The 22500-nt window shown below is 49.7% G+C and overlaps 1 protein-coding gene across 1 annotated transcript in view; it reads right to left on the bottom strand.

The window, feature by feature from the left end:
- The window catches only part of LOC122254541 (G1/S-specific cyclin-D2), a 91442-nt gene that overhangs the window by 33365 nt on the left and 35577 nt on the right, over nt 1-22500 (bottom strand). Inside the window, exon 3 of the mRNA XM_043018261.2 lies at nt 19530-19695. Coding sequence (XP_042874195.1) covers nt 19530-19695 — 166 coding nt within the window. The remainder of the gene's footprint in view (nt 1-19529; nt 19696-22500) is intronic.

Below are 22500 nucleotides of genomic sequence, written 5' to 3'. Positions count from 1 at the left end.
ACCTGAATCGCTGTCGGTCGACGCCGGAGCTGATCCGATAGCGGGAGCCTCGACAGCGAAACGGCGCCCTTGGCTGACGGGAACACCTTGATTAATTAAGACTCGCGACCGGCCTGTTTACACCGTTACTATGTGCACTTTATTATGTTGAGTGGGCTGGGGCGGTGGGGGGAGGGGGAAAGGGTGGGGGATGCTGATGCTGGGGGAGGGATGGCGGAAGTGAAGGAGAGTGAGGAAGAGGGAGAGGGAGGGAGGGAGGGAGGAAGAGTGAAGAGAGTGAGGAGAGAGAGGAGAGAGAGGAGAGAGAGAGAGAGAGAGAGAGAGAGAGAGAGAGAGAGAGAGAGAGAGAGAGAGAGAGAGAGAGAGAGAGAGAGAGAGAGAGAAAGAGAGAGAGAACAAAAAGATAGAGGCGGTGAGAAGTAGGAAGATAGTGGAGAGAAGAAGTTAGTGGAGAGAAAGAGTGAGCGGCGCTTGTTCGCGTCGACAGTGAGTCACGCTTGTTTATTGGCCCTGATTATCGACACTGTTGAGGTCGTTGGTGAGTCGACGCCCGGAGAAGGTCTCGCTTGTGCACACTCGGGGCGGGGGCGGGGCGGGGCGGGGAGGGATGGGGTAGGGGTGGGGCTGTTGGGGGAGGTTAAGGACGAAGGCAGTGTGTGGGAAGAAGAAGGGAGGGAGGGTGGGAAAGGAGGGGGGTGGGGGGCGGTCGAATTAAAGAAGATATGAAGCCGCGAAGATACGCGCGTCAGATTCACGATGGGCGAGTATTTTGGATGGTTGTCGCCTCCCTATCCTCCTTCTCCCGTCTATCCACCCTTCCTTTATCTTCCCCTCTCTCGCTTCTTTCTCCTTCTCCCCCTTCTTCTTCCTCCACTACCTCCCTCTCCTCCTCCTCCTTCCTCCATCCTACCTAAGGCACCGACAGATGGCTCTTCCCTGACACCTGGTAATGACAGGTTGTTCACTCTTCCGAACGACGCGACAGATAATGTCACGATTACCTCCCTCCCTCCCTCCCTCCGTCTACCCCTTCCATCTTCCCACCCTTCCTCCCTATCTCTCTTTTTCTCTCTCTCCAACCCTCCCTTCCTCCCACCCTTTTCCCTTCCACTCTCTCTCCCTTCCTCCCTTTTCCCTTCCATTCTCTCTCCCTTCCTCCCTTTTCCCTTCCATTCTCTCTCCCTTCCTCCCATTTCCCTTCTACTCTCCCTCTTCCTACACCCTTTTCCCTCCCTCCCTCCTTCTCCCTCTCTCCCTCCTTCTCCCTCTCTCCCTCCTTCTCCCTCTCTCCCTCCCTCCTTCCCATCAGCTGGTACGCGCTACGTTCCCGTCGGTGCTATTGGAGCTGGACCTTGGTTGTGGTGGGTCTGTGGTGGTTGTGGTTAGCAAATGGAGATAGCGCCAAAGCCTTTACCCCTTCCCCTTCCCCTTCCCCTTCCCCCTCCCCCTCTCCCTCCTCCCGTGCTACATACACCCCCCCACTCTCCCGTACCCCCTCCCCCTCCCCCTCCCCCGACGCAACGCTATTCCGTTCCCGCGTCATATAAGATACGCCTTCACCCTCCCCACCACTCTACCCCCTAGGAACCCCTTCTTCACCCACCCTCCACCCCTTTCACCCCGCGCCCGTCACGCCCATAAACTCGGTACGCCCTCCTCCCCCCGCCCCCCGAACGCTAAGCATCTCTCTGTTTTTTCTCTCTACGGAAAGAAAGAAAGAGGGAGAAGGAGAGGGAGTAGGAGAGAGAGAGAGAGAGAGAGAGAGAGAGAGAGAGAGAGAGAGAGAGAGAGAGAGAGAGAGAGAGAGAGAGAGAGAGAGAGAGAGAGAGAGAGAGAGAGAGAGAGAGAGAGAGAGGGAGAGAGAGAGAGAGAGAAGAGAGAGAGAAGAGAGAGAAAAGAGAGAAGAGAAAAGAGAGAAGAGAGAGAGAGAAAAAAAATAGAAAAGAGAGGAGACAAGAGACACAAACAGTCGGACAAAGACATTAGAGAAAAATAGAAAAAAAAAACACTAAAACGAGAACTACAAAGAAAACCATTGCGCAAGAAAACGAGAAAACGAGCCACACACCGACACCCGATTCCCGCGTGATCAGCTGGCGCGAAACTCGTAATGGCGATGGCGAGGTGTATGTAGTACGCGAAGGTTTTGTCTCGCATGACGGACCCAACACGTGGCCAGGGCGCAGGCCTCACTCGCTCACTCGCTCACTCGCTCACTCACTCACTCATTCGCTCGCCATCTATTTATCTATCCCTCCGTCTCGCTTTGCTCCCTATTCATCACATTCTATTCCCGATTGCTTTTGTTTCTATTTGAATGATCATATTTGCTCAAGAACGGAAAAAAAATAAAATAAAACCAAAGTTGATAAATACAAAGTATACGGGCCCCCTCTTCCCGACTCCTATCCCCCCCCCTCCTCCCCATCCTCCCCATCCTACTTACTTTGCCCCCCCCTCCTCCCCCCCCCCACCTCCGCCTCCCCCTATTCCTACGCGCGACGTAACAGACGCGAAGGTCGGTTTACGTCACAGTCTGCGGTCTGACGTTACGCCACCAGACAGGAAGCGCTCTCGATTGTCTGCGTCTCTGCGCGTGTGTGTAAGTGTGTGTAAGTGTGTGTGTGTGTGTGTGTGTGTGTGTGTGTGTGTGTGTGTGTGTGTGTGTGTGTGTGTGTGTGTGTGTGTGTGTGTGTGTGTGTGTGTGCGTGTGTGCGTGTGTGTGTGTTTGCGTAAGTGTGTGTGTTTGTGTGCGTGTATTCATATGTGCGTATATTTACAGATTTGTGTATATTTACATATGAGGTGGACAGGAAACGGTAAATATACAATTCCCTCTCGCTCACAAGGGCCTATTTTTCCTAATATCCGAGACCTTTACATCCGTTATTTCGTGGCCTCTTTCCTATATTTCCTCGGTCTCCCCCCCCCCTTTCCTTCAACGCCCCCTCCCTCCCACCCTCCTTTCAACCCCTCTCCCCCCTCCCCCCTCCCCACCACCTTTAACTAAGTAATCATTTAAGTTTCCAAGGTTGACCTTCGCCCCCTTCGCGACCTCGCGACGACCCCGTTACTAAAATTAAAAAAAAAAGAATAACGACCCTAAACCTACTATTTCCCTTCCTCCCCCTATTCCTTTCTTCGTTAAAGAAGGGAGAAGAGAAGAACAAGGGAGAGCATTGAAGTCACCGCAAAGGAATAATTAAAAAAACGAAAAACGAAAAAAAAGGAAAAGGAGAAAACACGGAGGAGGGAAGAAAAGGTCAAAGGGTGATTTAAATTCACTCGATATCAACACGACATAAAAAAAAAAGTTTCGTTGGGTGACCTTTACGTATACATGACATAAGGGCGGTTATCTCCTGCAATAATCACCACCTAGCCATAAATTGATAAGGTGCTTGATTATATACGTCAGAGACAGGGAATATAAGGTACGCTGTATGTGCGTGCGTGCGTGCGTGTGTGTGTATTTAAGAGTTTTTGTATGTGCGAGTGAGTGAGTAAATGAGTGAGTGAGTGAGTGAGTGAGTGCGTGAATGAGTGAGTCAGTGAGAGAGTCAGAGAGACGGAGAGAGAGAGAAGAGAGAGAGAGACAACTCTATGTGCCTGTCTGGTGTGTGTGTCGTCTTCCAGACTTCGGGAAACATCTCAAGAAACCTGTGAAGATCACCTGCTGACCTGCTTATCAAGACCTGATTGACGAGGAGGAGCAGGAGGAGGAGGAGGAGGAGGAGGAGGAGGAGGAGGAGGAGGAAGAAGAGGAGCAAGATGAAGATGAAGAGAAAAGGAGAAATAATAATACAGGAAATAATGTGAAGAAACAATGGATTTATGAAAAGATATCAACAATTAGACAATAAAAAAACAAGCAGAGAAGACATTCAAAGACGCCAAAGAGGAGGGGAAGGAAGGGAGTAAAGAAAAGAAGAGCAGTAAAAGGGAGAAGAGAAGGGCGGGAATGGAGAGAAGGAAGAGAAGGGAATGGAGGGAAAGAAGAAAAGGGAAGAGAGGGAAAGGGGGGAAGGGAGAGATGGATTGGAGGGAAAAGAGGGAAGGAAGAGAGGTAATGGAGGGAAAGGAGGAAAGGAAGAGAGGGAAAGGGGGGAAGGGAGAGATGGATTGGAGGGAAAAGAGGGGAGGAAGAGAGGGAAGAAGGAGAAGGGAAGGGAGGGAATGGAGGGGAGGGAAGGGAAGGCGAGACAGCAAACACAACACCATGAACACGGAGGGGGAGTTCCTGGCAGCGCGCGGCCGTGTGGGTGGGCCCAGCATATCTCCTTCGCTCCGCCCACAATCAGCATCTTGGCTGAGGATGAAGAGAAGGAACAGGCCCTGCCCCCATCCCCCATCCCTCTCCTCCTCCTGCCTCTCCTCCCCCTCTCCTTCAGAAGGCCACTTGTCCTCCTCCACGCCCTTTCCAAAGGACACAAGGGAGAAGGAGAGAGAGAAAGAGATAGATAGACAGAAGTCGATAAACTGATAGATTAGCGGATAGATAGATAAACAGACAAACAGACAGAGAACTGAAGTGCCAGCGAGAGAGAGAGAGAGAGAGAGCGAGAGAGAGAATGAGAGAGAGAGAGAGAGAGAGATAGAGAGAGACGGCGCAAGAAAGATAGAAGAAAAAAAAAACGGATCTAGCGTTACATTATTTCAGTCTACCCTTTCCTGAGGGGGAAGGAGAGAGAGAGAGACAGACACACACACATACAACGATAAAGACCACAAAACTAAACACAAACAAAGCCCGCAGCCCATAATAACAAAAAGATAAAACGGCCAAAAATAAGCACTGATCGCGCACTTGGCATCTAGCAGCTCAAGGTTAGAGTGTCGGAATGGGGTAATGAACTGGCTCAAGGCAAGCCGTCCTCCTCTTTGCATTGTACCGCATAAAGGGGTGTTCGCTGTAGCGCGACGCCCGCCCCCCGCCCCCCTCGCCGGACGTCCCCCTCGATCGCCGGAGGAGGACTCGCCGCCTCCGAAGGGCCTCGCGCCGGAAGGGCCGTCGCAGAACCCCCGCCCGGAAGGACTATGCAGATATCAAGAACTAAGGAGGGAGGCCGGGGGTGGGGACGGGCAGGGCGGGGGGTGGGGGTGGGGGATCCTTCTCCTTCTCCTCCTCCTCCTCCTCCTCCCTGAGAACCTCACCTTACCAAAGACTCGTTCAGTTTCCGCACGCTATCGCTTCTTTGCAATTCGTTAGGCCATTTCCGGATTTGGGGGGAGAGGGGGCAAGAGGGGGGGAGGTGGGGGTCGACGTCGCGTGGGAGGGAAGGAGGGGAGGGGGGGGGAAGGAGGTTCAGAGGGGAGGGGAGGAGAGATAGGAAGGGCGAAGAGGAGGGAGGGTACGTTGGCAAGGCGTAGGGAGAGGGGGGTTGGAGGAGTGGGTATGTGAGGACACTTGAGATCTCATGGCAGGTGATGTGTAGGTAAGTATATGTGTTAGCGCCAGTGTATGTGCATGTTTGTGTGTACGTGCATGTAGACCTCTGCACGGTCTTCTAGGTGTACATATACATACAAAAAGATTAATGCTGATGTGTTTTGTCCGTCAGTTAGCCTCGTGCAATGGTGATAGAGACATTTAAAAGGCACACGTAAACACACAACGCACAAGCAGGGAGCGGGAGAGGGAGAGTGAGGGAGGGGGAGGGGGAGAGGGGGATGGGAAGGGGTTGCAGCGATGACCTCACCTAGCGCGACGCCAGACTATCACACACACATACATACATACATACACACACACACACACACACACAAGGAGGAGGAGGGGGGTGAAGTGAGAATGAGGAATAGGAACAAGAGGAGAACGAAGCAAAAGGAGAAGGGGAAACAAAAGAAAAAGAAGGAGAAAAAGAAGAGGAAGAATTCGCACTGACGGTCTCCCTCCTTTTCTCCCATACGATAAGGACTGCCAAACCTTCTTCATAAAAAAAAAGATTATAATAAACGTTTCTTCTTTATTTCGCGGTTAGATTTATGGAGTGATTCCCTTAAATTTATAGCTATGGTCTCGAGGTGTGTATTTTGGCGATAGGGGGGGGGGATGAGGGGGGTAGGAGGAAGAGGAGAAGGAGGGGGAGGGATCAAGAGGGAGGGGAGGGGGAGGGAAAAGGAGGATATGCGGTAAGGGGAGAAGAGGAAATGTAGAAAACGAAAAAGGAAGGGGGGTGGAGGAGGAGGAGGAGGAGGTAGAGGAGCAGGTGGAGGAGGAGCAGTCTTCTTCTTAAAATAATGCTCTTTCGAGTCTCTGCCTCCTCCTTGCCGCCCGTCCCTCTTGCCGAATTTTCCTTCTTTTATCCAAGTCGTGGTGCAATCCCCCTCCCCCTCCCCCATAAAAACAAAAAAATCACAGCCTGTCAACCTCCCCCCCCCCCTCTCGCTCCCTCCGCCCTCCGTCCCCACGGCCACGCGTCCGAAGCAATTGTTCCAATAGATCCGAATTGAAGCCCTTTGCCGTGACCTCCTTGAGGCTGGCTGCTTGCTTGCGCGAGGCCCTCCCTCCCGCCCTCCCTCTATCTATCTATCTATTCTCCACTCTTCCTCCCCCCCCTACCATCGCTCCTTTTCCCTCCCTCCTCCCTTTTCTTCCCTCCTAGCCACGACCTATCCTGTCCCATCTCCTTATTCTCTCCCCACTGTCCCTCCATCCATCTATCCAAGAGAAAGAGACAGACACAGAGAGATAAACAGACAGAACGCAAGAAACGAAGGAGGAGGATGACAAAAGACTTTACGATGAGGGGAGGGGGGGGGGACAGGGAGACAGGGAAGGAGGGGAGATGGCAGGAGGGTGGGAGGAGAGAGGGGGCAGGAGGGTGGGAGGAGAGAGAGAGGGGTCAGGAGGGTGGGAGGTCGGAGGGAGCAGGAGGGGGATGGAAGGGAGGGGACGAAGGGGCGGGGGGGGGGAGATGACAAGAGGGTAAGGGAGGGAAGGGAGTTTTAACGAGAGTGAAGGCCTATGGGGAAGCCCGCGTGATTAACTCAAATTTTTGCATAGATTCGTTCCGGTTGGTTTGGAGGGCAAAAATGGAGGGCGGGAGGTGTGTTTGGGGGGGGGGGGAGAAGATGGAGGAGGATGAGAAGAAATGTATATTTAAAGTAGGATAAAAAAAAATAAGGGCTAGAGAAGAGAAAAGGCAAGAGAAGGGGAAGGAATGGAAGAAGAGGAGCGACAAGGATGAGGAAGAGAGTAGGGAAGAGGAAGATGGAAGAGGAGGAAGAGGAGGAGGAGAGGGGAAGAGGGATGGAAGGAAGGGGGGAGGGAGGCTGGCTACGCACGGTTGGACATATTGCAAATGCCACGTGAATCGTACTGATTGGGGCAGAGGTTCTACGTAGGAGATTCTCGAACCCTGGAAGCAAACAGAAGAGGAAGAAGAAGAAGATGATGATTACGGTGAAGCAGGAGACAATGAAAGACAAAATAGAAAAAAAAAATGGAGGGAAGGATACATAGAAGAAGTAAACAGTAGAATAAATAGAAAAGAAAATAAATAAATGGGGGAACGCGTAAGAAAATGGGAGAAGAGAAAAGAAAAGGAGGAGGAAGAAGGCTCCAAAAAAATAAGGTATGTAGGGAACGAAAGGGTCTGTGAAGGTCGGACCGACACGAGGTTCTCCTTCTAGTTGGGGAGGGAAGGGGGAAGGAGCGGAGGGAGGGAGGGGGAGGGGCGCCTCTGATCCAGTGGCACGCTGCCCTACTGCCCTCCCTCCCTCCCTCCCTCTCTGCTCCACCGCCCTCGTCCCTCTCTGGTCCTCCTGTTCTCTCCCTCTCTACACCTCTGCTCCTGCTCTTACTCGTCTCTTTTCTTCCTCTACCCCTTCCTTCTTCTTCATATTATCATCATCGTCCTATCCCCCCCCCCCACCTCCACCTCTATCCTCCTCTCCCTCATTCCCAGATCAACTAACCAATCTGAGGTGTCGTCTCTCGTCCCCCCCATCCCTTCCCCTCACAACAGGAAGGACAGGGAAAGAGGACACAAAGGAGGAGAGAAGGAAATAAAATGTGTGTGAGAGAGAGAGAGAGAGAGAGAGAGAGAGAGAGAGAGAGAGAGAGATAATAGAGGAGAGAGAGAGAGTAGCAGTGAGAAAGCGAGAAATAGAAAGAGAGAGAAAGAGGAGGAGATAGAGAAGCCACGGCCGTCCAAACATGAGGTCGCGAAAGAGCCAGTCATAATAACCAGCACAACACGAGACAAAACATGTTCATCCGAAGCAAAACTGGCGATCAACACGGATTGGAAAAAATAATAATAAACTTTCCAGGATGAACGAAAGAGACGAGAGAGGTGAACGAGAAAAGAAGAGAAGGACATGTAGACAGAAAACTCGCCCATGTCTGTAGCCAGACGAACACGAAAGAAGAGACATAACACACGCCCAAAAAGCCCCCTACATCTGCTTCTTATCTTTCTTCCTCTTCTCTCTCTCTTTCTTTCTCTCTTTCTACACCCTCATTCTCTCTCCCTTTCTACCCTCGCCACCCCCCCTCTCTCTCTCTCCCTCCTTCAATTCGCGTCCTCCCGAAAGAGATGAGCGAAGGGAGGTAGGGATGGAGGGAGGAAGGGAAGGAGGGAGGGAAGGAGTGGAGGGAGAGAGAGAGAAGCGACACCAGGGGCCAGTCGGAGAGCCATTGTGAACGGGGCTGGCCATTCTCTGGATTTTTAACCTCTGGTCCGGTTCAGCCCTCGCCAACCCCCACCCCACACCCCCCCTCCCTCTTATTCTCTCTTATCTCCTTCCTTCCTTTCCTTTCCTTTTCATCATCTGCTCTTATCTCCTCCTTCCCTTCCCTTCCCTCTTCCAAGAGAAAAGAGAAGGGAAAATCAGGAAAAAAAAAAAGAGAGGCGGAAAACCAAGAGAGAAGAGAGGAGAGAGGAAGAGAGATGGACATGAGAGAGGAAGAGAGATGGACATGAGAGGGAAGTTGCCGTGATTAAGACGCAATTCCAGAAAAGTCTTTGTGATGACTGATATCACGATGCTAGGCAGGGAGACGAAGGGGGCGGGGCGGGGGGCGGGGGGAGGAGGGAGGAGGGAGGAGTGACGAGGTACACAGGAGGAGAAGGGGAGAGGGGTAAGGTGGAGGGAGGGAGGGGGAGGGAGGGGGAGGGAGGAGATGGTCTCATGAGGGTCATGGACCTCTCTTCTCGGCCACACATACGTCGTTTTGCACCTCTGGAGCGGACACCCTCGCAAGCCTCCCTTTATAAGACGCACTCGAATGCACGCGCGCCCACACATGTACACAATGAATATCCACACATACACACATACATACGTACACACACACATACACATATACTATTCCGCTCTCTGGACGCACTGAGCACAACCAACAGGTAACAACTCGCAAATTACTCCCTGATCATTATCTTTAATTACCTTTGCCAGGGCCTCTACACCCCCGTTGTCCTCCTTCCCCCCTCCCTCTTCTACCCTTTCCTCCCTCTCCCAAGGCGACACAACAGAGCGCCGCCGACGTCAAAACAGGGCGCAAAAACCCCATTTAAATCCTATGAAAGACATTCTCGCTCTCTCTCTCACTCTCTCTTTCTCTCATTCTTAATCTCTCCCATCCCTTTCCCCTGTCTTTTTGTGGTCCACCCCACCATTCCTCCCACACCCAACCACCCACAAACCTTCCATCCCATCCCCTCCCTCTCCCTCCTCCCTCCCACACACATACACCCACAATCCCTCCCTCCCCCCCACACACCCACACACAATCTCACCCCACCCCACACACTCACAATCCCTCCCCCTCCCTCCTTCCCTCCCCCCACAATCCCTCCCACACACACACACATACACCCACAATCCCTCCCTCCCTCCCCCCCCACACACCCACAATCCCTCCCTCCCTCCTTCCCTCTCCCTCCTCCCTCCCACACACATACACCCACAATCCCTCCCTCCCCCCACACACACCCACAACCCCCCCACCCCCCCCACACACACACCCACAATCCCTCCCTCCCTCCTTCTCTCCCCCCACAATCCCTCCCCCCCCACACACATACACCCACAATCCCTCCCTCCCCCCCACACACACACCCACGTCCCCCGGGAGACGCAGCAGCAACACGCGAGAAGACCCTCCCGTCGAGGTCTCCAGTTACCCTCTCTTAAGCGTCCGGCCGAGTGTATGTTGTTCGTCTGTGGCTCGGCCCTTTGTGTGGCGAAGGGGGTGGGGGGGGGTGGGGGGGCAGGGAGTGGGTTGGAAGGGGGAGGGGGAGGGGGGTGGCGATGATGATCATAATATTAATGACAATAGTAGTAACGATAGGAATAGTCGTAGTAATGAGGGTAATGATGATAAAGATAGTAATGATTGGGTTAATAGTAATACAGATAATAATAATTGTAACAATAGTAGTAATTATAATGATGATTGAGAGATAGAGAGGAGATAGAGAGAAAAAGGGAGAAAGAGAGAGAGAGAGAGAGAATGCTGCCCCACCTTCATTAAATAATATGAAAATACGACCTCCCCCCCCCCTTCCACCGACTGCCCCGCCCTAAGTCTTAGACACCCACTGACGGGAGCATGGGCGGTAGAAGGGGGGAGGAGATAAGTTCCAATACCCGAGTGTGAAAGAGAGAGAGAAAGAGAGAGAGAGAGAGAGAGAGAGAGAGAGAGAGAGAGAGAGAGAGAGAGAGAGAGAGAGAGAGAGAGAGAGAGAGAGAGAGAGAGAGAGAGAGAGAGAGAGAGAGAGGAGAGAAAAGAGAGAGAGAGAGGAGGGGGAAGAGGAGAGAGAGAGAGAGAGAGAGAGAGAGAGAGAGAGAGAGAGAGAGAGAGAGAGAGAGAGGAGAGAGAGGGAGAGAGAGAGAGAGAGAGAGAGAGAGAGAGAGAGAGGAGACACAGGGGATACGAGAGGTTGAGACACATTCCTCGGCCAGGGAGCAAGTCATGGCGGGGCGAGAACATGACTCACTGTTGCCAAGTGAAGGTGAGAGAGTGAACTCAACTCGGGAAGAAAAAGAACAACACAGAGAACATGGAACTTTCACCTACGCATTGTGGGAGACTTCGGCGTTCACGCACTCTTACGGACACACGCATACGCACACACACACACTCATGCGTACGGTAATCACACACAAAGACACCAACTTTCTCACTGCTAGTCACCCACACGGAAATATAAATTGATAAACACAGGCATGCAGACACACACATACATACATACACATACGCATACACATACACACACACACGCGCGCGCGCGCGGTCCCGTCTCATATATAGCAACAGATACTTTCACCGACGCGCAGTCTCTCATTCATTACTCACGCTCTGGACTCGTGACCCACTCACCTACTCACCCTCGCCCGCCCACCGCCCCTGCATCAGACTCATCAAGGTTAATTGACCCACATTCACTCCTCTTCCTACCCCTCCCCCCTCCCTCCACTACTCCCTCTTACGCCAGGAACTCTCCCCCCAGAACCCTCCCCCCCTTTGCCCCCTGCCCCCTAATCAGCCGGAGGGCGCATCTTGAAAGTGCATTTATTATTTTTTTAAATTTATTTTTCCTTTTTTTTTAATTCTACGTAATTTCCATTCATATTCTCAAAAAGAAAGAAAGAAAGAAAGAAAAAAAAAAACTATCCTCTAACTACATGTCTCTCTTAATCTTTCTCACAAGCATAAACATCCATCTCTCCCGCCTCTACTTCACAAAAAGACGAATTAGATAAGCTCCTCCAAAAAGAACGAGAGAAACAGTGAAAGCGAGGAAGATGAAAACGAAAAAAAGATGACAGTCAGACAACCACACACATACAAGCTTACCGCAGTGATAATGACTGGGGGGGGGGGCTACCTCCCTACGTACCACACACACAGATACACATCTCACTTGCCAAAGAGGCCTAAACACACATACGGATGCACACAAAGGTGGGTGAGTGGGTGGGTGACAGAGAGAGAGAGAGAGAGAGAGAGAGAGAGAGAGAGAGAGAGAGAGAGAGAGAGAGAGAGAGAGAGAGAGAGAGAGGGGGAGAGAGAGAGAGAGAGAGAGGGAGAGAGAGAGGGAGAGAGAGAGAGAGAGAGAGAGAGAGAGAGAGAGAGAGAGAGGGAAGGAGAGAGAGAGAGAGAGAGAGAGAGAGGGAGAGAGAGAGAGAGAGAGAGGGGGGGGGAGAGAGAGAGAGGGGAGAGAGAGAGAGGAGAGACGAGAGAGGAGAGAGAGAGAGGGAGAGGAGGGAGAGAGAGGAGGAAGGAGAGAGAGAGGAGAGAGAGAGAGAGAGAGAGAGAGAGAGAGAGAGAGAGAGAGGAGAAGAGAGGAGAGAGAGAGAGAGAGAGAGAGAGAGAGAGAGAGAGAGAGAGAGAGAGAGAGAGAGAGAGAGAGAGCAGAGGCGTAGCCACAAGGTCGACCCACCGCGGCGTCGAGCGACGAAAAAGGTCGCCCTCGACTTCCGCCCGCCGCCTTTGTCTCGGGCAACGCCAGGCCCTCCCACGCCCTCGCCGCGCCGTAGAATTCGCTGACCCCCCCACCACCCTCCCCGCGTTTCTTCTCTCTTCTTCCTCCTTCTCCTCCTCTTTGATTTCTTTCAAGTATTATGTTTTTTTCTTATTTATCTCCACTCCCCCTCCTCCTCCTCCTCCTTCTCCGCCATCCCATCCCCCCCCTCCTCCTCCTCCTCCACCACCCCACCTCCTCCTCCTCCTCCCCCGGAAGCATCCCGCCAAAGGGCTTTTGCGTCACAGAGCAAAAACTTACGCCAGAACCCCGCTTCTCACCCTCCCCTCCCCTTTTCCCCCTCCTTCTCTCCCCGCTCCCTTCCTCTCCTCCCCTTCCCCCCACCCCCATCCTTCCCATCTGATTTCCCTCTCCGCACCCCCCCCCCATCCCCCTCCTCGCTCACTGCTCCACGAGAAGACGTGAAAAGGCCAAAAGGTGAATATCTGGGAATCGGGGGATCCTACAACCAGGTCGAGAGAAGAGAGGAGACCCGGATAATAAATAAACAAACAAACAAATACATAAATAAATAATAAATATATAGATCTAAAAATAAATAAATGTATAGATATAAAAAAACAACAACATACATTATGCATCATTTGAAAAGAAAAGAAGAATAAAAAGAGAGAGACAGATTTACGCATTTCTCTTACAATTATGCGCGACGCTTCACCTTGTCTGTCGCAATTACCCATTGCCGCGTGCCCATTAAACCAACCCATTAAATAAGTGCGCGGAACAAATGGCTGTCTGTCTGCGACCCCCTTGACCCTCCTGGGCGAACGAGAGAGACAGAGAAAAAGAGAGAGAGAGAGAGAGAGAGAGAGAGAGAGAGAGAGAGATCTATTTATCTACATTCATGTGATTGCGTGTATGCGCATGGCTCTCACTCTCGCCTCTCGGTAAATACATTAATGCAATGTCCTACGGTTATCACAAGCCATCATGCTTATCACTAGGCCTCCCCCCTCCCCCTTCTCCCCTTATCTCTCACCTGATCCCCCTTCCCATCTTGCCTACGTCATCAATGGGATTCATGAAAGACCAATCAGAACAATAAAAAAAGGTGGTTCGGTTCTCACTTTGTAAATAGAGAAGGCAAAAGAGAAGAGTAAGAAGAAAAAGATAATGGAGAAAGATGAGGAGTAGGAAGAGAAGGAAATAGAAGAGAAAAAAATAAAACGAAAAAAACAAATTAAACAGCTCGGAAGAAAAGAAAAAAAAGAAAGAAAAAAAAAACAGAAGCAGGAATCCCAAATGAATGAGAGAGAGAGAGAGAAAAAAAAAACTTCGAAAAATAGAAGTTAAAAGTGTCTCAAGAAACCACAACTTTCTCCCGAGGAAAGTCAACTCCTTCCGGACGACGAGTCTCCCACACGAAAGCACGTCTCGAGGAACGGGAGGAACACGGCGCCGGCCTCACGCTAAGCCACGACGGATCGACGATAATCCACGCGAAAAAGAGGGGAAAGGGGAGAGGAGGAGGGAAGAAAGGAGGGAAGGAGGGTAGGAGGGAGGGAGGGAAGAAAGGAGGGAAGGAGGGTAGGGGGGAGGGAGGGAGGGAGGGAGGGAAGAAAGGGGGAAGGAGGGTAGGAGGGAGAGGAGGAGGGAAGAAAGGAGGGGAGGAGGAGGAGGGAGGGAGGGAGGGAAGAAAGGGGGAGGAGGAGGGAGGGAGGGAGGGATGGAGAGAAAAAGTGTGTGTGTGTGTGTGTGTGTGTGTGTGTGTGTGTGTGTGTGTGTGTGTGTGAGAGAGAGAGAGAGAGAGAATGAGAAAGGGCAGATCGAGAGAAGTGAAAGATAAACAGAGAGAGAGAGAGAGAGAATGGCAGGACGTGTGACTCACCAAGTAACATGATAGTGTGTCATTCTCAGGCCTTACAGCGCCCATCAGCCATCTCCACGACGCCAAGACGCTAGACATTCTCTTCTCCTTCTTCTTCTTCTTCTTCTTCTTTTCTGAGGCGACGCAGGCACTTTGAGGCGTAAATAAGGCGGTTTATTTCTGCGGTCTCTTTGTCTCTCGATTTTTTCCCGCGTTTTGAATGTGTGTTTGAATTATCTCTTTGGTTTTCTCTTTTTATTTATCAAGCTCTCTCTGTCTGTCTCTCTATGTTTATCTTCTCTTCTCCCGATCTATCGATTCTCATTATAAACACGTATAAGTCCACGAAAGAATAAACCCATCATGAAGAACAAGAACAACAATACACAAATAAAAAGGTAGGTGCCAAATCTACCTTCTGAGTAATCTTACCTCTTTCCCTCTCGCCACCTGTCTACCTGCGCCCTCTCTTATTGAATTATTGCTTATGGTCACAGAACAACTCTCTCACGCAGTGTTCCACGTGATGAACGGGTTTATTATGGTAAGCGACCGATTTTATCTACGCGGAAATTACTCTCCTCTCCTCTCGCGGCCGTTCACTCCAAGGTTACAAGAAATTTAATCTGAAAAATATAGGCTGTGTGTGCATGTGTGTGTATTCTTTTTTTGTGTTTGTAGAGACAGGGAGAGAGGGAGAGAGGGAGAGAGGGAGAGAGGGAGAGAGAGAGAGGGAAAAGGAGAGAGGGTGGGAGGGAGGGAGAGCGAGAGAGAGAGAGAGAGACAAAAAATAAAGAGTTGAACCCGTGAGAAAAATGTGAACCCGCACAAACTCCGGGTTCTATACCAGCATACGTCACAGGCTCCGCTATAGCTGTTAGCGCATGCCATTCTGTCTCTCATACAATAGCTCCTTCAACCGCAACAGAACTTATCTCCTTTACCCCAGCTCTCTCTCACAGACACACAGCCGCTCAAACACAAACACATTGTGCGTGAGAAAGCAGAAAAAAAAAAACGTTGGTAACAACTACAGCAGTAAATCATTTTAATAATGGCAGCATTATAAAAAAAAGAAGAAAAATAGACACAAAAATAGAACGCGAAAAAAAGGCGGTGACTCCTTGAATAAGCTCATCATGCAGTGGAATGCCCCATGAAAGGGCCAGTGACACCCGAGTGGTCACCCCATGTGCCGGATGATGCACCGCTAACGATCAGTGTCATGAACCCGAAGGAGGAGGGAAGTCTTGGCGGGAAAACTGCCTCTGACGTCATATTTTGGCGGGAAATCTGTCTTTGATGTGAAACTTTGGCGGGAGATTGGCTTTAATAACGATAATTTTTTTGTGGAAGATTTATTCAGGCATGAGGCTATAACGTGAAAACTGCTTCTGTAATGACACACTAGCATCTAAAGAAAAAATCTAAATGCAATAACAACCATATCAACATTAAATCATTAAAGAAGAAATTAAGACCCTAAGAAAAAAAAAAAAGAATCCCCCCAAAACACTTCCCACGCCCACGGTAAAGCAACTCCACCCCTTTGACCATCTCTGACCACCCTCCCGCCCTCGCCCTCGCTCACAATCACAAGAACCTCACATTCTTTAACAATAGGCATCTAGATAGGCCGTTCAAATCGACGTTAGGCGGAGAAAAGGGAGAATATTTTGGTCGTAAATTCTGAAGAAAAAAAAAAAAAAAAAAAAAAAAAGGCGATATGCGGGCTGTCCTCGCTCTCTCACTATATAAATCAAGGTCTGGTGACGTGTATGTATGTATGTATGTACATGTGTACGTAAGTATATTTGTATGTACGTATGTATGTGTGTGTGTGTGTGTTTATGTCCGTGCGTGTGTGGGAGACCCTTTTGAGATAAGCCTACCGGGGATTATGTAGGATCACAGGTTCTTTGGCCCGGGAAAGTTTACCGTCTGAGGCTCAAAATGCCTTCTGGTATACCGACAAAAAATATAAACGGGATAAACAAATAGTTAAATATTACGACGCGCTTTACATGAATACCCAGCCAACACAGATAAAGCTCTATTAATACTCTCTCTACCTCCCAAATCTATTGACGTCTGCACTTCTCCGGCAACCTTGTACTGTACATCATCTTCATTAACCACAAAGATAGTTCTGCATCTCTGAAGATAATGCCACTTCAGGCGGTTAGGTTGACGCAGATAGTATCAAAGGAGACCGCTTAAAAATGGGAAAGAGAACAAAAAGCATTATCTATTCCAACAAACATCTAACAATAGGTTAGATGGGACTAATGAATTAGAAAGAAAACTAGCAACAATCTTATTCGCTCTAACGAATAAACAATACCTCTCTTTGACAACCATCATGCATTCTCCAAAATGAATCTTCCGTTTACCCAAGAAAATGAATGGAAATGAACATAAACACAGCAATCGTTCCCTTGAGGAAAAAAGAAAAGAAAAAAGAATACGTTCGTACCCAACCACCTTCAGACGCCATTACATACCGTATCCCAAACCGCGGTGAAGATACGGACAATACCACCTTATTTTTTTTTCTACCTCACTCCTCATTCCAGATCATTATTTTCCTCCCTTCATTCTTCATTCTCTCACACACACATACACATTAAACTTTTACTTTCGGCGCGGTAGGCCTATAACTAAGCACCGGCAAGTAAGTGTTACCTGGTGATAGGCCCGTAGTGCGCAGGGTCACGGTGCCCGCCCCCTACCCTCTACCCCTCCCCCCCTTCCCTTTATACCCATATGCCCCGCCCTCTGTTCCCTCTGGACGAGGAAGAAGAGGAGAAGGGACAGAAGAATAAAAAATGTGCAGAAGGAAAAGGAGGAAGAAGAAAACAAGGGGTAACTAGAAGCAGAAATGAAGAATAAATGAAGGATGAAGAATAGACAAAGGATTGAAAAGAGAGAGAGAGAGAAAGGAAAGGAGGAACAGGAGAGTAGGATAAGGAAGAAGAAGAAGAATGGGATAAGGAGTTAGAGGAGGAGGAGGAGGAGGAGTACAAGGATATGGAAAAGAAGGAGGAGGAGGAGGAGGAGGAGGAAGAGGAGGAGGAGGGTAAAGTATGCGCACAGGGCTATTTGTGTCGGTGGCTCTTCGGCCTTTGAGGGCATTCCAGGTTTTTATTTATGAACCTTTATTATCATATTGGCGAGAGTATCTACTGATGGTTATCGTATACTGATTTCTTCCTTTATGCGCGAAGTAGGTTTACTCGAGAGAGAGAGAGAGAGAGAGAGAGACGTAGAGAGAGAGGAAAGGGGCGTCAAAGGTGTGTACATATACGTATATGCTTATGCATTTGAGTGTGTGTGTGTGTGTGTGTGTGTGTGTGTGTGTGTGTGTGTGTGTGTGTGTGTGTGTGTGTGTGTGATAGAGAGAGAGAGCGAGAGAGAGAGAGAGAGAGAGAGAGAGAGAGAGAGAGAGAGAGAGAGAGAGAGAGAGAGAGAGAGAGAGAGAGAGAGAGAGAGAGAGAGAGAGATACCTTTGTCGTGGCTTTGTTGTGAGGAGCGCTAAGGTCACACGATGATAAGATCTTCAGAGAATCTTACAAGTAGGCATTCGTCGCATTTTCTCATTACACTGAGAGGGAGGATAAGAAAAAAGAGAGATCGGGAAGGATGGAGGGATAGAGACAAAGAGAGAAAGAAAGAGAGAGAGAGAGAGAGAGATGGGATATAATGTGGCAGGGGAATAGAGGAAGAGGAAGAGGAAGAGAAAAAGAAACAAATACAATACACACAAATTAAATCGCCGCCCCCCCCTCCAACATAAATCCATCCCAGCTGACACACGTCTTGTCGCCCAGGACACAGGGCAGGACTCGCCGCCGTCGCTACCGTCAGCTCTCTCCCCTTCCTCCCTCCCACCCCTATTCTCCCCTTGAGTCATCCCCCTCCCCTCCCCTCTCCCTCCTTCCTTTCCCTATGTTCCCCGGAGTCATCCCCTCACCATCCCTCCTTCCCCCCCCCTGTTCCTCCCTTGACTCCCCCCTCCCCCCTCCTTCGCTGTCCTATGTCCTCCTTGAATAACTCCCCCCCCCCTCCCCCTCCCGGACACGACGTCAGCCCCGAGGAAACAGTGACACGGCAGGAAGTGTGTCACCTTTGCATTTAAGAGATTGACAGCTGGCAGTGAGTGCAGGGCATTCCTGTGTCTCTCCCACGGACACTGCTTCTGTGTCATCTCTGTCCTCTGTCCCTCCCTCTTCAAAGTCTCATCTCCCTTCCTTCCTCCCTCTTCTCTCCTCTCCTCCACCTCCTGTGTCTCCTCTTCCTTACTCTAGTCTCTTCTTCCTCTTAATCTCATGCTTTGGCTTTCTGGGAGCAGGAGGCGCGGGCCACACAAACTGTACAAGTCGAGGGCAAAAGATGAAGGAGGAGGAATGTCAAGTAAGCATGACAAAGAAACGAAGAGGAAGAGAGACAGAAGAGGAAAAGAAGTAAGGAGGAGGGAGGGAGGAGGAAGGTGGATGGAGGAAGAAGGAAGGAGGAAGGAGAGGGGAAAGAACAGTGCTGACGCGCGTGGGGCTGGCCTTGCGTGGGCCCGCTCACACACCCCGCCGCCGCCGCCGTCGCCGCCGCCGAGGCGGGGGTCACGCGGGGTCAGCCGCAATGTTGCAACATTCTCCTTTTTAAATGGCCAGATCCGTTGACCCAGCGCCCCCTGCACACGCCCGGGCGAGCAGGCACCTACTGGGTCAAGTGCACGTGCTGCGTCGAACGCACCTTGGAGGCTAGGGCGACCCAGGAGGAACTTCTAGGCCGACGGAAACCCAGGAATAATAGAGAATGACGTGCAACGATGATATGTATATATGTATATATATATATATATATATATATATATATATATATATATATATATATATATATATATATATAGAGAGAGAGAGAGAGAGAGAGAGAGAGAGAGACAGGGGGGGAAATCACCTAGATAACCGTAATCAGAACGAGAAACAACACAACCCAACCCAAACACAATCAATCGAAAACAAAACCGACGAAACGCAGTGAAAACCAAAACCAAAAAACCAAAATCCTAAAACAAAAACAACAACACATATATCCCCCGGAGAGACAACACCACAACAACAATAACCAAACAGCAAAAGAAAGGTAAAACAAATAAAGAAAAGAAAAAAAAGAAAAAAAAAAAAAAAAAAAAAAAAGAGAAAAAAAAGGGATCAAGCATTAGCACTCACCAGTAGCGCAGACTGTGATAAAAAACGTGGCGTGCTCGCGGACCATCCGCATTTGAGCTTCGGGGAGCTTGAGCTGCAGCCGCGCGATGATCTGGTCCAGGAAAGCGTGCGGAGTGATGGCCGCCAAGTCCCACTTGAGTCGAGTCAGGACCAACAATTCCCATTTCTGGAGGGAGAGAGGAGGGGGGGGAGGGGGGTTAATCAGGTTGATAGTACAGTAGCATAGATATAATAGCAGTAATAATGATAAGGATAGTAACACTAACACTACTAATAATGATACCAATAATAACAAAGGCATTAGCAACAGTATCGAAAATAAAATAACTATATGAAAAAAAACAATAAAAAATAAACAAAAGAAAAATACAACCCTGAAAACAAACAAAAAACATTGCAGCAGAAGAACAGAAACATACGGACAAAAACAATTCAAACTGTCGAAATACATAAATCTGATTGACATAAATAGCTATAAGGGGAAAGAAGGAAAGGAAAGAGAGAAAGAGAAAGAGAGAAAAAAGAGAGAGAAAGAGAAAGAAAAAGAGAGAGAAAAAAAGAAAAAGGGAGAAAGAAAAAGAGAGAGAGCAGCGAGCGTGAGAGAGAGAGAAAGAGAGAGAGAGAGAGAGAGAGAGAGAGAGAGAGAGAGAGAGAGAGAGAGAGAGAGAGAGAGAGAGAGAGAGAGAGAGAAGAGAGAGAGAGAGGGAGAAGAGAGAGAGAGAGAGGGAGAAGAGAGAGAGAGAGAGGGAGAAGAGAGAGAGAGAGGGAGAAGAGAGAGAGAGAGAGGGAGAAGAGAGAGAGAGAGGGAGAAGAGAGAGAGAGATTGAGAGAAAGAGAGAGAGCGAAACGAGGTGAGGAGAGACATCTGCAAAATGGCCAATGAATCATGACATGGGCTGGAGGGACATCCGTTTTACGTGTCCCGTCTCACGCCCATAGATGGTAGGTAGATGGGCGGGTGGGCGGGCGAGGGAGGCGAAGGATGGGGATGGACTAGGGAGTATGGGGGGTGGGGTGGGGGTGGGGAGGAGGAGGAAGAAGGACAGAGATCAGGATGGTTCTCGTGACATTTTGAAATATAGTAATTAATATTTCTGACTTTTACGTGCCGAAAGAGTGGAGAGATAAACAGGGAAATGATGACAGAGGGACGAGAGACAGCGAAATAAAAAGAAATAGACATCAAGAAGAGAGAGAGAGAGAGAGAGAGAGAGAGAGAGAGAGAGAGAGAGAGAGAGAGAGAGAGAGAGAGAGAGAGAGAGAGAGAGAAGAGAAGGAGGGATGGAGAAAGAGAGAGAGAGAGAGAGAGAGAGAGACAGAGAGAGATAAAGAGAGAGAGAGAGAGAGAAGCATCTATAATCACACAGGGTCAGTCATCCATCCGTTCACAGGCTGCCTCTGTCGCCGCCTCGTCCGGTGGCTGTGTGAAGCTCGACCTCAGTAAAAGGAATCCCATCAGCACACACACACACACACACACACAAACACACACACACACACACACACACAGACACACACACACAAACAATCACATACAAACAAACAAACAAACACACACATACACACACACAAACAAACAAACAAACACACACACACACACACACACAAGCAATCGGAAGAGTTCTAGCTCTCCCCCCCACCCCCTCCCCCCGCCTTCGATGAGCGCCTGACGAAGGTGCTAGACGCAGTCGGTCGAGGGTGAAGGTTCGTCTAAGCAAGTGTGGGCGTTCTTCAAAGTAAGGGTTGGATTCTCCTCTCAGCAGGGATCTTGGCTTTGTTAGGAATGATTATGAGTGTGTGAGAGGTAGGTAGGTAGGTAGGTAGGTAGGTAGGTAGGTAGGTAGGTAGGTAGGTAGGTAGGTAGGTAGGTAGGTAGGTAGGTAGGTAGGTAGGTAGGTAGATAGGTAGGTAGGTAGATAGACAGAGAGGGAGTGAGAGGGAGGGGCAAAAGTGCAGCGTGGTCGAAGGACGCTGCGACTATAGCGGAACGAGGGCGCTCTCCCACGCCCCGCCAGCGCATCTCTTCTCACGCCTCTTCCTTCTCTCTTTTCTTCTGTTCAAGTTATTTTTTCAAAGTTATTTTCCATAGTTTTTTTTTATTCTGCCTAGTATTGATTTAATTTCCGTATTTTGATCACGGTGATAAGATCTACCGTTTTGTATTGATAGTTAATATAGGATAAGAGAAATAGCTGGATACCGAAAAGCGACCCGGAAATACACGTCCTCTCACAAGGATGATGGAATAATTAACGAGTTCTAATGAGGTGCAATGCATAATTGCTACCTTTCGGTGCCATGCAATCAGCCCTTATGATGCGCTCCCTTTTTCCTTGCAACTTGACACATGCAGCTGCAACTTCTTGCATCTCTAATCAACGCCCACCCGTCTTGAAAACGGTACCTGGATCTAGAGATGGGCCAAAACACTTCTAAAAACATTTCCGCACAAGTCAGCAAAATTTATCAAAGAGAAAGTTAAAATAAATCTAAACAAAAATCTACAAAAAAAGTAAATATAAAAAGACCTACAACAACAGAAAAGGAGAAATAAATAGATACATAAATAAAGAAAGAAAGAACACGAGTGGAAGCCGCAGGAAGTATTGCCCGGCTGCAGGATACGAGTGGGAAGCTGCCATCGACGACCCATACTCCGTCATCCATCACGAACCACAGACGAGTGTCACGTGACGTCACACTCGAGGGGAGGAGAGAGGAGGGATGAGGGAGGAGGGAGGAGGGAGGAGGGAGGATGGGGATGGGGAGGGGAGAGAGAGGGGAAGTGAAGGGAGGGGGGAAGGAAAGGAGCGGAGGGAGGAAGGGGGATGGGGTGGGGAGAGAAAGGGGAAGAGGAGAAGGGAAGAGGAGAGGAAAGGAAAGGAGAGGAGGGGAAGGGAAGAGTAAAAGATAAAGATAGTGAGTGAGTTCTGATAATTAGATGGTCAACATTGCATTAGAGAACTGGCTC

This window comes from Penaeus japonicus, unplaced genomic scaffold (genome assembly GCF_977035675.1).
Source record: "Penaeus japonicus unplaced genomic scaffold, GWHDUDI00000001_assembly GWHDUDI00000026, whole genome shotgun sequence".
Taxonomy (NCBI): Eukaryota; Metazoa; Arthropoda; class Malacostraca; order Decapoda; family Penaeidae; genus Penaeus; species Penaeus japonicus.
This window is presented reverse-complemented; position numbering and strand designations above follow the sequence as displayed.